The sequence below is a fragment of the Phodopus roborovskii genome, unplaced genomic scaffold (assembly GCF_943737965.1).
Source record: "Phodopus roborovskii unplaced genomic scaffold, PHOROB, whole genome shotgun sequence".
NCBI classification, from domain to species: domain Eukaryota; kingdom Metazoa; phylum Chordata; class Mammalia; order Rodentia; family Cricetidae; genus Phodopus; species Phodopus roborovskii.
This window is the reverse complement of record NW_026126636.1, coordinates 15,746,490-15,761,701: the sequence shown is the minus strand read 5'-3', so window position 1 is coordinate 15,761,701 and position 15,212 is coordinate 15,746,490. Positions and strand designations below refer to the sequence as shown.

Below are 15,212 nucleotides of genomic sequence, written 5' to 3'. Positions count from 1 at the left end.
TCTTCTCTTGGATAGCGACCAAAGCCTGAGTGTGCTTTCCCTGGGTTATCCCCTAGAGCTCCTCTCCCCACACTGTGGCTGATCTTCATGCTGTCTTAATTCAAACAGCATGGGCTTTGTCTCTCTTCTCCATTCTCCTCCTCTGGGCAGCTGCTGAGATTTACAGCTTGCCTATCCTGGAGTTTTTCTTTTGAATTCTAATAGGTTTTTCCTTGGGCTGGAGTTACAGCAGTTCATGTGATTGGAAGCTACCTGAGCTCTCTCTCTATAAGAGCAGTTTGTGAGCTCCTGAGCTGTCTCTCCAGTCTTGTGAGTAGCAGTTTATGCACGTGAGACTATGACAGTGCACAAGCATGTAGAAACCTGAACACGATCACCATATACATATATGTGTATGTGTGTGTGCGTGTGTGTGTAATTTGACTTTACACACTACATATCTTACATACGATGATTTGCTTTTAAGGTTTGTTTGTATTGTTTTTAATCATGTGTGTGCACCTGTTGAGTCGAGAGGCATTGATCCCCTGAAGCTGGAGTTACAGGTGATACGAGGTGCTTATCATGGATGATGTTGGGAACAGAACTTGAATCCTGTGCAAACGTGGTACCAGTACCTAGAGCCACCCCTCCAGCCCTCATATTTGGAAAATTTGTATATCGGGTTGTGATGTAAACTTTGTCCTTACTCTGTCCTTGTCCAAGAATAAACATTAAAATATTAAAAAAAAAACAAAGAAAGTAGTTGGGTGGTGGTAGCGCGTGCCTTTGATCGCAGCCCTTGGAAGGCAGAGGCAGGTAGATATCTGGAGTTTGATATGTGTGAGAGGGTTTCAGGACAGCCATGACTGTTTCACAGAGAAACCCTGTCTGAAAAGAAAAAAAAGGAAGGAAGGAAAGAAGGGAGGAAGGTATGGAGGGAAGGAAGAAACGAAGGAAGGAAGGAGGGAAGGAAAAAAGAAAGAGCTGGGCAGTGGTGTCATACATCTGAAAGATTTTAGTTTGCAGAGGAAGGATGTAGGAAAGAAAATAATTCTTGCAAGTGGAATATAGAAAAATCATAAGAAATGGACGTTGACATTGGAGGAAAAAATAGGAATTATGAGAACAAGAAGAGTTACTATGGTGATGGGGCTAGTGGTTATATGCTAGGCTGATCTTGTTAAATAGGGCTAGTTACTAAATCATCAAATCTTTGTGGAATAACTGAAGGCTCTAAATATACAGCCAAGAGAAAGCCAGAGTATGAAAAAAGTTTCTCTCAGGTCTTGGCCCACAACAAGGAAATAGGCCCCCAATCCTGGAACAAATGATTCCAGATGAGCTGCCCTGTCTGGGTCAGTCCTGGCCAACAGACAGTCTGGGGACTTTCCAAGTCATTCTATGGTTTATCCTTTGAATAAGAACAGGTCATACCTGGGTGATCTCTCAAACATGAGATCATACTTTGTAATCAATCACCTTGTGCCCCATGCATGTATGCTGATTTGTGGTCTTCTCTATAAAAGGAGCCTGAACCCTCGGGGGGGGGGGGTGAGCAGCTTTCCCCAAGATTGCTGTCACCTGAGTGCACACGTTCAATAAACACCTCTTGCTTGTTGCAACTCCTAGTTTTGGTGTTTGTGTCGCGGGGCTCTCCCATCGGCCCATCAGGACCCCGGAATTAGGGTTCAACACATCTTTAATCCAGCACTGGGAAAGCAGGAGGATCTCTGTGAGTTGAGGCCACATAGCTAGTTCTAGGACATCCAAGGCTACCAAAGAAACCTATCTCAAAAGAAAAGAAAAAGAGAGAGGAGAGAGAGAGAGAGAGAGAAGAAAAGAAAGAGAGAAAGGAAGAAAGAAAGAAAGAAAGAAAGAAAGAAAGAAAGAAAGAAAGAAAGGAGAAGGGGAGAAATGTCTGGCTTTTTTCCATGTGTTGGAAAGCCTGCATTAAAAACAAAACAAAACAATGCATTTAATTCCAGGACTTGGGAGGCAGAGGCAGGCTCTGTGAGTTCAAGGGCAGCTTGGTTTACAGAGCAAGTTCCAGGACAGCTAGGGCGTAGGGCTGTTACACACAGAAACCCTATCTCAAAAAAAACCAAACCAAACAAACAAAACCCACCACAAATCTGATCTTCGCCTCCATGAAGTGGAAAGCTATGGGGTGGAAGGTGAGCATCACAAAGCCGGAGAGGGTATGTGCTCCACCAGAATTGGAGCAGAAGTCAGCAGGAATGCTGAGTGGATAACAAAACTGCTTCCAGACTCGTGTCTGGAACAATATGATAACAGTAGGGAACGGTGTGATAACAATAAAACACTGTGTAATTAGATAAAGAAAAGTTAATAAAGTCAGCAGATACTGGAAGGCAGCCACGCTCTGGTAGGTAAGAGACGTAACATGTTGAGAAGACAGGCTGCAAGAATTGTTTGTGTTATTTTTACAACTTGAGGGCAGCCAAGAGCCTAGTGGGAAGCAGACCAAAAGAGAAAGTGTCTATTTACTGCTGCCTTGGAGGAGAAGACGGATCTAGATGGGCCGCTTACAAATGTAAATGTTTCTTCTATTGCTTACTAAAACACAAAATCCATGCACAAATAGTAAAGGACAAAAGGGGGAACCTCAGCCGAATCACAGGCCAGCTACGTCTCTGGAAATGGCTGAGCAACCTCACGCTCTACCTTCTCTCTCTCTCTCTCTCTCTCTCTCTGTCAGACCCATCCCCAGTGTAAAATCTGCCTCTCGGACTAAAATGCTTTTTCCAGTTAGATATGGGACCATAACAGAATTCCTGTAACATGTAAATGTGGCTGTAATTGAGGTGGGAGCTTGCTTGGTCTGTGTTTGGTCTACTTTGAAGTAAGGTCGGGGAGAAGGAGGGTTTGGTTGGCAAACAAGGGAGACATCCTAAAAGAAACGATGGAGCCTCTGCCTCCTGTCCCTCCATGAAGAAGCTTCTTCGCTGTATCATTCTACTTCTCAACCAGCGCAGAAACACGGAGCCAAGTGCACGGACTGAATCCTCTCAAGCCACAGGCCTAGATAAACAGTCCATGCTTTGTTTCTGTCGAGTGTGTGAGCTCAATGATTTTTCCAGTGGAGTTTTCCATTGTCCAGGCAGCATCTGGTCGGGGTCAACATAGCCCAGTATCTCCTAATCCAGTGTAAGTGTAGTATGTGCATATTTAACATGTGAAACCTTATCGTACTGCTTATCTGTCATGCGGCAGCCAGGTCGGGGAGAGATGCCCTTCCCCACAAACCCAGCTGGTCCATGCCTGAGGCAAATGGAAGAGCTAGCCCTGAGTCCTTGCCCCTCATTAGCTGCACAGCTTGGGGGAGTGACCCCTACACCTCACCTGGGCAACACTACTGTGTTGCCACTGAGCTGGCTCTCCCTGAAGGTGTAATGTGGGAGAACGGACCCCAAGGACACGAAAGCCAGAGAACTGGCCCCGTCCCCTGCTTTTTCTCTGCAAGGGGCAAACCAGCCTGAGCAATGCTGGAGACCTCACCCTGGTGAAGACAGGGGGGAGTTGGTGCACTGACCAACCCTGCAACCAACTACCAAGACCCAGAACCAGGGTTATACATAGGCTAACCCCAACATCCACCACGCCATCTGTTATCTGCTAGAGAGGGGCGGGGGTGAACCCAGGGCTGCAGGATACAGGGCAGCAATGGGATGTCCAGGAAGAGTCCCTGGAAGGGCCTGGTGTTGATGGTGCAGACCAGGGCGTCAAATCAGAACAAAGATTCTTCGTAATGAATGCCTGAGTGTAAAAATGTATAGGGAGGGGCTGGAGAGACGGCTCAGCAGTTAGGAGCACCTGCTGCTCTTCCAAGGGTTCTGAGTTCAACACTGAGCAACCACGTAGTAGCTCACAACCATCTGTAATGAGATCTGGTGACTTCTTCTGGCCTGCAGGGACACATGCAGGCATAACACTGCACATAATAAATAAATGAAATCTTAAAGAAAAAAGAGACAAAAATGTATAGATAAAATGGTTTACTGCACAGAAAAAAAAAAAACTTATTTTAAATTCCAACACAATAAACACTTGTCAAAAAGAGTTTTCCAGCTGGGTAAGGTGGCTCATAGCTGTAATCCTGGCACTCAAGTGATGGGAGATACCATTATGTATATATGTTTCTCATACTTGTTAATGAATAAAGCGCTGTTGGCCAATAGGAAAGGAAGATAGGAGGGACTAGGAGACAAGGAGGAAAGAGGAAGTAGGAAGGAGGGGTCAGCATGGAGAGTCTGGAGAAGGCAGAACCGCCAGCCGCCTCTCCCTGGTAAGACCACGTGGAAATACACAGAAATGGGTTAATAATTAAGACAGAGCTAGCCGATAAGAAACAAGTAACTAGTCAACAGCATTATATCAAATACAGAGTCTCGGTGTGTTATTTGGGGCTGGCGCGGTGGCGGCAGCGGTACCTGACCAGCAGCGGGCAGAAAAACCTTACTCCTTACACTCAAGAGGCTGAGGCAGAAGCATTTCTGCAAATTCAGGCTATTTTCAGCTATAGAATGAGACTCTTTGTCTCCATAACACCAAAATTAATTCTTGATTTTTTTTATTTTTTAATTTGCCAGGGGCCTGGGATTGTAGCTTAGGAGTAAAGAACTTGCCTGGCATGTACAAAGACATGGGTTTAGTACCGTGCACTAAAAGCAAAAAACTAAAATATTGGGGGGAAATTAGCACTTTAATCTACAAATTTGGGGACCTGGGGAGATGGCTTAGTAGGTCTTACTGGTATCTATCCTAGAGGACCTCAGTTTAGCTCCCAGAACCCTCATGGTGGCTCACACCCATCTGTAACTCCAATTCCAGATGATCAGATGTCCTCTGCTGACCTCCTCAGAGAGCTAGGCCTGCAAGTGATACACAGATATACATACAAGCAAAACACTCATACATATAAACAAAGTAAGTTGCCCGGGGCCAGCCAGATGTCTCAGTGGGTAACATGCTTGCCTCTAAGCCTGCAGCCTGAGTTCAAGCCCTGCGACCCACTGGATGCACAGAGAATATCAACTCGTGAAAGTTCCACAAGCATGCTGAGGCATGTTGTGCCACCCCTAAAATATATAATCATAGCAGCTGAGTGATGGTGGCACACACCTTTAATCCCAGCACTTGGGAGGCAAAGCCAGGTGGATATCTGAGTTTAAGGCCAGCCTGGTCTACAGAGGACAGCCAAAGTTACACAGAGAAACCCTCACTGGAAATATCAATAAATATAACAATCTAACATATATATATATATATATATGTGTGTGTGTATATATATAATGTGTGTGTGTACATTCATATAAATATATATATATATATATATATATATATATATATATATATATATATTTCTGAGTGTGGTAGAATGAACCTATGCTCACAGCACAGCCATAGGAAAGAAAAAGGACGTGGTGGGGGGGGGGATAAAAGGGGGATGGGATGGAGATGAGAAGAAAGAGACATGAGGGTCCAAGGGGTTTTCAAAGTAAGGTAAAGTCACTAACATTAACTGAACATCATTTACCATAGATGTCAGTCACTGCTTTTAATCCTTCAACAACCGTAATAATGTGTTATCAAACCATTCTACAATCAAAGAAAATACAGTGGTATTGTCCACTCCCCTCAGAGGTCTAGGAGTGGACCCAGCAGGAAGCCACAGAGCAAAAAGATGAAGAATGGTTAATCTAGTACAGTCTGGAGGCCTGGAACGTTCTGCATTGGCCTGTCACCAAGGACCCTGGCTTCGCTGCCCGTATCCAGGCAGTCTCTTCTCATCCCACGTGGCTACATCCAGTTTTGCTGGGGCAGGAGGCCAACAAAAGCAGATCTCCTGCTATGCCGGTCAAAAGCAACTAAGATGCCCAAGCAGACGAGGACCAGGCCGGCCAACCCCATACGAATAAGGTTTCCCTGAGTATAGTCTGAGGAGCCAGAGCCTGTAGGACAAAGAGAGGGAGACAGGGTTGTTTGTTGGTCATCCCAGAGTTTCGACGCTCTTCTGTGTATCTGAGACCCAGGTGGAGTTGTAGACTCAACTCCCAAGTCTCTAAGTTGAGTGGGGTTGATTGATGCTCCTGGACCCTTGGGTCTGAAGAAGGACCAGAACGCCTCACCTTCGGAGCTGATGACCAGTGGCTGGCTGCGCTGCGACAGCACATAGGGGGCAGAGGGCGTGTGGTAATAGCAACTGTAGGTGCCCGGGGCACTGGCGCCGATCAGAGGGAAGTCAGCCCAGGGCTGCACAGAGTCGATGTACTGCAGAGGGGTCGCCACGCCCACACGGTACAGCGCAAAACTCATGCCCGGCATGCGGCCTGCACAGCGCAGGCTTACGTTAGCTCCTGGGGCCACCACAGGCCCAGGCAGTGCCACCAGTGATGGCCTGGGCAGCTGAGCTGTGGGACATAAGTAGGGTCTTGGGTAGGCTGGTCTCTCTTCGTCCTCCCCTTCCTCCTCTGCCTCTCTTCCCATCCCCCAGACTCACCCTCCTCTTCTTCCCATATGTCCAAGAGGCTCTCAATCGACCTGTCTCGTCTCTCTCCCCGTGTCTCTCTTCCACACCACTCCTACCCTTCACCTTAATCTCACTCCTGTGCCCGTCTCCCCATCCCTCCCGGACCTCACCTGTCACCAGCAGTTCCAGGACACTGCTGGACCGGGACCAGACACCCGGTTCCCAGTCTGTCCTGCGATAGCGGCAGTAATAGCTGCCCCCCTGGGCCGGAGTCACCTCCTCCAGGAAGAACTCAGCCTGCTCCGTGGACACGTCCCGGAAGTGCAGGGGGGTAGCAACACCAGTTCTGAAGAGTGCAAACCTCCGGGCAGGTTGGGGTGCGCGGCACCTCAAGGTCACGTTGACTCCAGGAGTTACAATTGCAGCAGGGTTAGCCCCTAGCCATGGCTGGGGGTATGAGGCTGGGGGTGCTTAATAAAGAAAAATGCTTAGGTTCTCAGGATCCTTCATTCCAGCAGCCTCGGGAGACTAAGTGGAAGGTGGGTAGGCACCCATCTCTCTTGATCTTAAATCTCAATAAAGGAGGGGAGGGCCCAGAGTACAATTACAGCTGGCCCAAACTAGCTGGAAATTACAGTACTCTAACTTTGAGCTTTTTTGTTTTGTTTTTCAAGGCGGGGTTTCTCTGTGCAACAACTCTAGCTGTACTGGAATTTGGCTCTGTAGGCCAAGCTGGCCTACAATTCAAAGAGATCCACCTGCCTCTGCCTCCCTCCTGAGTGCTGGCATTAAAGGCTTGCACAAGCATTCCTGTTATGATAAAGCATGAGGGGAACTTTGCATGGGGGACCTTGGTGGATTCCATGGCGGGAGAGGTTGGCGGAGGCTGAGGGAGAAATACTTCAGGCAGACAGAGCTTAAGTGAGAATGTTTATTAGAATGGGGAGGGAGGGGGAAGGAAAGAGGAAAAAGAGGTAAAGAGACAGAGAGAGGACAGGGGAGACAGGAAAAGTCCTGTCTGCCCCAGGGGAACTGTGGGGAAGAGAGTAGAGGGGACCCCTCCCTCATCTTACAATCCTCCTCCCCTCAAGTACCAAGAATGTCCACCTCTAACTTTGAATTTTTTGTTATGGAATATTTGTGTCTTTGCCAAGGCATGTTCTGATTGGTTTAATAAAGAGCTGAATGGCCAACAGGTAGGCAGGAAGTGGTAAGGAGGGACTTCCAGGGACAGAGAGGACTCTGGGAAAGGGAAAAGTGGCCACACCATTAAGACTCGGAAGAGTCGGGGACACAGAATGGGAGAGATAAAAGCCACGTGCCAGACCATAGATTAATAAAAAACATGGGAAAATTTAATTTATAAGAGCTAGTGGGACAAATCTAAGCTAATGGCTAAGCTTTCATAATTAATAAGAAGTCTCTTTGTCATTATTTGTGAACTAGCAGCCCAAATGAAGGTCTGACTACAGCTTTTACCAGTAGTTATTTGTTTGTGTGCCAAGGATTGAACCCATGGCCTTATGCATTGTGGGTAATCACTCACTCTACCACTAAGATACAGCCTCAAACTGCCTCTGTAATTTTTTTTTTTTTTTTTTTTTTTTTTTTTTTTTTTTTTGAGACAAGGTATCGTGTAACCTTGGCAAGCCTTGAACTTGCTATGTAGTACAAAATGACCTTGACCTTCCGATCCTCTTGGATTATAAGCATGCGCCACCATCAGGACCACCCCCTCCCCTCCCCATCTATGTAATACCAGGGCATGCTAGGCAAGGCATCTACCAACCAAGCTAAACCCTCAACCCCTTCTCCACAATTTTAAGGCACTGTTTCAAAACATCATACCATAAATGGTTACTTTGTTTTGTTTGGTCTTATTGTTACTGGGGTTTGTTTTGAGACAAAGCCTCACTTTGTAGCCCAGTTTTGTCCTAGAGCTCGCTAGTGCTGCAGCCTGGCTTCAAACTTGAAATCCTTCTGCCTAGGCTTCCAAGTGTTAGGATGATAACACACCGTACTATAAGCGATTATGGTTTGCCACATGTCAATAATTACTGCTATGGTTTGAACAGTGTTGAAAGGTGGGTCCTTAACAGGTAATAGGAGAGCTGAAGAGATGACTCAGTGTTTACTGCTCTTAGATGGGAGGGAGGAGTGGGAGCATTGAGAGGAGGGAGGGAGAACTGGGCTTGGAATGTAAAAATTAAATTAACAAACAAACAAAAAAGACACCAAAAAAACCAAAGAGTGCTTACTGCTCCTGCAGAGGACCTAGGTTTAGTTTCTAGGACCCACACTGGGCAACTTACAACTACTTGTAATTCTAGTTCCGGGGGATCTTGACACCTCTGGCACCTACATTCATGTGCATATACTTTCCCAAAGAGATAAACACATACATGTGATTTAAAAAACAAATAAATCTTTCTCTTAAGTAGGTGGTAGAGTAGAATGCCAGGTGTTGTGGTATATGTGTAGTCATCCATCCCTCAGTGAGGGGCTGGGAGTGTGGCTCTGTGGTAGAACACCTCCTTAGAATGCCTCAGTGAGGGACTGGGAGTATTGCTGAGTAAGCGGGCACTAGCCCACCATGTACAAGACCATAGGTTCAAACCATCCGTAGTACATATCCAAACACCAAAAACATAACATGAGCAATGACCCAATGACCCCACTGCCTCACTGGAGGCAAACGTATTTGTTAATAAATTTTAGAAGAAAAAAAGAAAAAGTAACTGTAACGATTGGGAAAGAGCTCCAACCAGATTGTTAAGTTTAACATTTAGGATCCAGAACAGAATGGGTCACAAAATGCCAACGTTGATGTGGCCAGAAAAGGAGGAAGTGTGTAAATGCATGATGTGTATGAATGCGTGGAAAAATTTTTATAGGAGCCGGAGCTTGTTTCAGGAACACGGAACGGGAAGGGGAAGGGGAAGATTGTTGTTTCTTTTGGTAGTGGCCAAGTCTTTGTAACAAGGAGTACCCATTAGCCTAATCATTTTAAGTAATATAATAAAACGAATTTAAGACGGGGGGGGGGTGGCTGGAGAGAAGGCTCAGCAGTAAAGGGGACTTTTCTGCTTTTGAAAAAGACTGGGGTTTGGTTCTCAGCACTGCATGGTGGTTACCACCTGCAACCACAGCCCCAGAGAATCCTACAGCTTTTCTTCTGAACCCTGCCAGCACCAGACATGCCTGAGGTGCACATACAGGCATACAAGCAAAACAGTCATACACACGAAACAGAACTAAGTTAACTGACGACTCAGATACAAATGGCTTCCCAGGTGGCTCTCGTTCAAAGCTGGAATCTAAGAAAGAAAGTTAAGGAGAAAGGAAGCATCAACTCCATCAGAAAGTCCAAGATGAAACCATCTTGGGGTAGGGGAACCCTCCTTTTATGGCTCCAGTGAGAAGCGCTGATGTAACTAGCATTGCAGGAAATCCTATGTCTGGCTGGCGCCCTGGACTATGCCAAGATCTGAGCCTACAGTTTACCTATGTAATTATATTAAATCTTTACCGCAGCCTGTTTTCCAGAGAAGGAAATGGAGTCTTCAAGATCCCTGGTTTGTTTAAGGCAGTGGAATGAAGATGATGGTCTATGAGCCAGTGGGAGCTCACTGACTCTGGACTGGGGAACCTGTATGGGACCAAACTGGGCCCTCTGGATGTGGGTGACAGTTGTATGGCTTGGGCAGTCTGTGAGGTCACTGGCTGTGGGACCAGGATTTATCCCTAGTGCTTGAACTGACTTTTTTGGAGCCCATTCTCTTTGTAGGGATACCTTGCTTAGTCTAGATATAAGCGGGAGGGCCCTGGTCCTGCCTCAAAGAGTTTGTTGACTGCCCATGGGAAGCCCTATCCTCTCTGAGGAATAGATGGGGTGGGGTGGGAGGGGGAGGGAGGAGAGTGGGAGGAGGGGAGGGAGTGGTATGTAAAATGAGAAAAGATTGTTTTAAAATTTAAAAAAAGTCAATGAAAGATGACGGTCTAGTTTAGGTCTCCTTAATATCCACATTCATGGTCTTCTATACTCACAACGGTCACTAAAGGGATGAAGAAAAGGGGAGGGAGAAGAGAGGGGAGGAAAGGGAGCAAGGAGGAAAGGAGTAAAGAAGAGAAGAGGAGGAGAAGGAGGGAGGAGAGGAAAGGAGAATGAGGGAAGGAAGGAAGGAAGGAGGAAGAAGGAAAGGAAGTGAGGAAAGGAGACGGGAGAAAAGGAAGAAAGAAAAGCAACAGGGGAGGTAGGGGTGAAGGGATGGAAAGAAGGAGAAAAAGAGAAGGAGAGGAGGAGAGGGGAACAAAGAAATCTGGGGCGAAGCTGGGCATTAAGGTAAAATGATCTGTTGGAGGTGGGGCGTGGGCAGCACAAAGGAGGGCATTTGGGGTGTGCCACTCACCGGTTCCTGTGAAGTCCGAATGACAGGCAGGCCCTGCAGAAGGTTAGGAGTCAGTTCTTCACAAAGCGTGTGACTACCTGCCTTCCCTCACTAAGAACCCTAGAATCTGATCATGCAGTTTCTTTTTCCTCTGGAAACTAAAAATCCTATCCCCACCTTTTTTAGGATCCAGCAAAACTCCAGACTTCCAGAACTGAGAAGCCAGTGGTCTGACTCAAGAGGACCTTTGCTCTCCCCCTTGGGGTCTGGAAGTCTGGATACCCTCTTTCCAAGGCAGGAGTCCTGCCCCTTTGCCGTGAGAACTGAGTATATTCCTTGACCATACATACTGTTTACTTTCCTCCTGCCTGGAGATCCAGAGAAACCTACGCCCACCCCAAATCCAGCAGTCTGTCTTCCCCCATTTAGGACTCGGGTATCTGGGTACCAGTCCTGACTCCTTTTTCTAAACTGGATGTTGAATTCCAGATGATCAGATACAGCTCTCAGTCCAGCCAAGGACCCACCCACCCATCCACCCCCATCCACACACACACACACACACACACACACACACACACACACACTCATGGGAGGGCCAGCTCACAGAGAGTCAACAGTTGGAGTATCAGCAACAGGGTCATGGCGGACACGTTCCGTGGAGCTAGGGAAAAGGATTGATCCTGCCTTCTGTCTGGTGGGGAAATGAAGTGACACCAGAAAACCACGTGAGAACCCAGTTTAGGGAAGAGAGGAGTCAGGTGGAGGAGGCCCCTGTGTCATAGTCCTGCTGTCTTGGAAAAAGTTGCCAGAGAACAGTCATAGCCTCTGGTGTTCATTAATGCATCTTAAAAGTAGGGGAGGAGGGCTGGGGAATATCGTAGCTAAGTGAGAGACTGCTAGCCCAGTGTGTTCTAGTTCAGGGGCTGAGAGGAGAAAGAAAATGAGGAGGGGGAAGGAGAAAAGAAAAGGAGGAGAGGGGAAAATATCCTTGGTGCACAATATATACTATGCTGGTGGAAAAGAGAAGGCTCAGACTCCATCACTGCCTCACAGTTCCGGGTCTCGCTCATTTAAGCCAAATACCTTCTTTGTTGTTGTTTTTAGTGATGTGCACGGTCTTGGAGGCTCGGGCTTGTAACCCCACCTACTTTGGAAAGCCAAGGCAAGAGGAACCACATATTCAAAGCTTGAGGGACCAACATTAGCCATTTAATAAAACCTTGTCTCAAAATAAAAACTAAAGACGGGGGGAGGGGGCACGAAAATGTGCCTTCAACATAGTAAAGGACTTGTCTAGAATCCACCAGCTAAAGCCTGAGGGCGTGGTTCAGGTGTAGCGCAAGAGAGGCTCAGTGGTATCCATCCTGCCCTGATTTCAGTCTCAAAATAAAAAACAAAAACAAAAATAAACAAACAAAAGACAGGGCAGGCCAGGCGGTGGTGGCGCACACCTTTAATCCCAGCACTCAGGAGGCAGAGGCAGGTGGATCTCTGTGAGTCTGAGGTCAGAGCACGAGGGGTTGGAGGCGTGGTAGAGGTTTCCATCTCCAGCGAAACCGAGGGGAGGGGGGAAAAAGGCTGCACGCTAGTAACATAAAACACAGAAAGTCCTTAATCTATTTGGTATCAATTTGGAACTTACAGAATGAGGGGATGACTAGCTGTGACTTCAATGTGAAACGGAATTTCTTGTAGGAAAACTCGAAGTGCTAGTTTGATGCGTCTGTTTGTTTGATTAACTGATTGATTGTTTTTTAAGCTAAAGTAAAAAGTTGTGACCAGCAGGTGTGAAAAGTCCCCGTGGTTTAAATCTTTGCTGCCAAGGTTCTCTGTTCTAGTCGTCTGAACCTCACTCCGGAACTACAACTCCCGAAAGCCTTCACGCCCTTCCTACTCCGAAAGCCGCGGCCCAAGGGGCGGAGCCCCGCGCAGGGAAAGGGACCACAACTCCCAGAGACCTCTGCTTCCTTGTCGCCTCCAAGACCAAGATGGCCACGAGTGAGTACTGGCCCCGGGGTGCGCGGGGCTCGGGTAGTTCCAGGGGGCCGTGGGCTGGCCCGTGGCTGAGGCTCAGGAGAGCTCTGGGGCGCGGTGGGATCCGTCCCAGGAGAGGGGCGCGGCGGTCACGAGGGTGCTCTTGCAGAGCAGGGCTGGTAGGAGACGGTTAGAGGTCACCGCAGCAGCCCCCAAGAGTGACTCTTCTCCCACCTCTCCAGGACTCACCACCTACCTGAAGAATGCCTGGGCGAAGGAGCCGGTGCTGGTGGTGTCTTTCTCGATCTGGGGCCTGGGTGAGTGCCCCAGGAGCGCATGTGCATCCTCCTCCCTGAAGTCGTCAGTGTTCCACAGTTCATCTTGCACACTCCTTTGCCCGTTCTACCCCGACATTACTGCAGCCCCCTTCCCTCGCCGCCCTACGCACATCTACGCAAGAGCACCTCTCACCCTTGCTTGCGCCTTGACTCCGAAGTGCAGAATTTGTCGGAGCAAATCTCCCAGCGAGACTCCCTGGTGAAGAGCCTGCTGTGGGACAGGGCTGTTCACCGTTCGGAGGCGCTGAAGCCCAGGAGGGCGGGGGCGACCTGTGAAGCAGACTCTGGTTCTGAAGGTCTGGGGGTTTGACAGTTACCGCGGTCCCACAGTTACTGTCGATGTTGCTGACCCGAAGTGTGATATTGAAGTTCTAGAACCCACCCATGACTTCAAAAGAGCTAGAGTGCTCTAAAGTTATGTGGCTTTAATGTAGCAAATATGTTGGGATAACGATTTGAAGCATACGCAATTCGTTCTTTGAAACTGTATGTGTGTGTGTGCGCGAGCGCGCGCTTATGTGCTTGCGCGCGCCCGTGTTTGCTGAAGTCTTTTCTCTCCTTCCTAGGGGTTTAACTCAGGTTAACTCAGTCTTGCCAGCAGGTGAAAGTATTTCACAACTCCAAGGCTAAATACTTCCTAGGACGGATTTTATTTTATTTGTACCTTTTCAGTTTTTTCTTTTATAGGGGAACACAGAATTTATTTAGCCCAAGTTGGCCCCAAACTCAAAGCAGTCTGCCTTGGCTCCTCAATTGTTGATATTACAGGCATGAGCCACCACCACCCCTGCAAATCTGTGTGTGTGTGCGCGCGCGAGCGCGCGTGCGTACGTGCATATGCATGCATGCCAATGGAGTCCAGAGGAGGGCACAACACCCTGTGTAGCCAGAGTTATAGACGGGTTAGTTGTGAGCAAATGAACATGGCTGCTGGGAACTGAACTCAAGTCCTCTGGGAGATCGGCAAGTGCTCTTAACTGATGAGCCAGCTCTTTATACCATCACCTTTTAACAATAGATTTTGTGTAGGAGTGTTTCTGTATGCCATATGAGTGGAAGTTTGTTGGACACCCTGGAGCTGGAGTTACAGTTGCAAGTTGTGAGCCATCCAGCCTAGGTGCTAGGAGCCAAACTCTGCAAAAACAAGTTCTTTTTTACTGAGCCATCTCCAGCCCTGTAAAGTCAAGTCAGCAACACTGGCCTCTTAGCATTCCTGTTATACTCCCCCTTGGCTAATCCAAAAGCTATCAACCCGCGACCACCTTTGGGCATCATGGTTTCCTAAGTGCTAGGCTCGGACCTCTCCGATACTCCCCAGTCTCAGGAGTTACACTGACCCCGTCAGTGGGAATGGTGGAGTGCTGAGGGACCCACCAAAGGGCCCTCCTGCTCTCCTCAGCCGCTTCATCCTTGGGCCTCACATTCTTGTCTTTTTCCAGCTATAATTATGCCCATGATCAGCCCCTACACCAAGTATGCCAGCATGATCAACAGGGCCACACCCTACAACTACCCAGGTGAGCCAAGACCTGTGCTTCGGGGAGGGGCAGACACAGCTGTGTGGGAGAGTCCCTGTTGCGTGGGGATGTCCTTTGTACTTTTAACATGCCTTGAGTTTCTCTCTCCAGGTTTCTGTTCCTCTCTGGGTTCCTCCACCCGTTAGAGATACCTCTCTCCCTCATTTGTCTGTTGCCTCCGCTGAATCTCTGGCCCTCACGCTCCTTTTTCTCACCTGGAGTTCTGTACTGTGTCTGAATATAGAGACAGGCTAGCTGCGCTCTACAGGACCCTAGGGACCTGCTGGTCTCAGTAGCTCATCCTTTTGTTTTCCAGTGCCTGTTCGAGATGATGGGAACATGCCCGATGTGCCCAGCCACCCCCAGGACCCTCAGGGCCCAAGCCTGGAATGGCTGAAGAACCTGTGAATACTCCTGCTGATGGAATTCTTCCCTGCTGGCCCCCAATTAAAATGTGAAGACAAACTCCATAGTCTTTTGCTTGTTGTTTTGAGAGATGGAAGTCTCACTATCTGTGTAG

At 48.0% G+C, this 15,212-nt stretch overlaps 2 protein-coding genes across 2 annotated transcripts; one reads left to right on the top strand and one right to left on the bottom strand.

The window, feature by feature from the left end:
* Positions 1–5,781: 5,781 nt before the first annotated feature.
* Oscar (osteoclast associated Ig-like receptor) lies at positions 5,782–11,519 on the bottom strand. The gene is made up of 5 exons (XM_051207749.1): positions 11,468–11,519; positions 10,882–10,914; positions 6,643–6,942; positions 6,132–6,413; positions 5,782–5,954 (listed from the first exon to the last, which is right to left on the bottom strand). Exons 1-5 carry the CDS (start codon positions 11,502–11,504, stop codon positions 5,803–5,805), a joined length of 804 nt encoding a protein of 267 aa, XP_051063706.1. The 5' UTR covers positions 11,505–11,519; the 3' UTR covers positions 5,782–5,802.
* A 1,246-nt stretch (positions 11,520–12,765) lies between these two features.
* Positions 12,766–15,164, top strand: Ndufa3 (NADH:ubiquinone oxidoreductase subunit A3). The gene is made up of 4 exons (XM_051207753.1): positions 12,766–12,861; positions 13,080–13,154; positions 14,615–14,692; positions 15,009–15,164. Exons 1-4 carry the CDS (start codon positions 12,852–12,854, stop codon positions 15,098–15,100), a joined length of 255 nt encoding a protein of 84 aa, XP_051063710.1. The 5' UTR covers positions 12,766–12,851; the 3' UTR covers positions 15,101–15,164.
* The last annotated feature ends 48 nt before the right edge of the window (positions 15,165–15,212 follow it).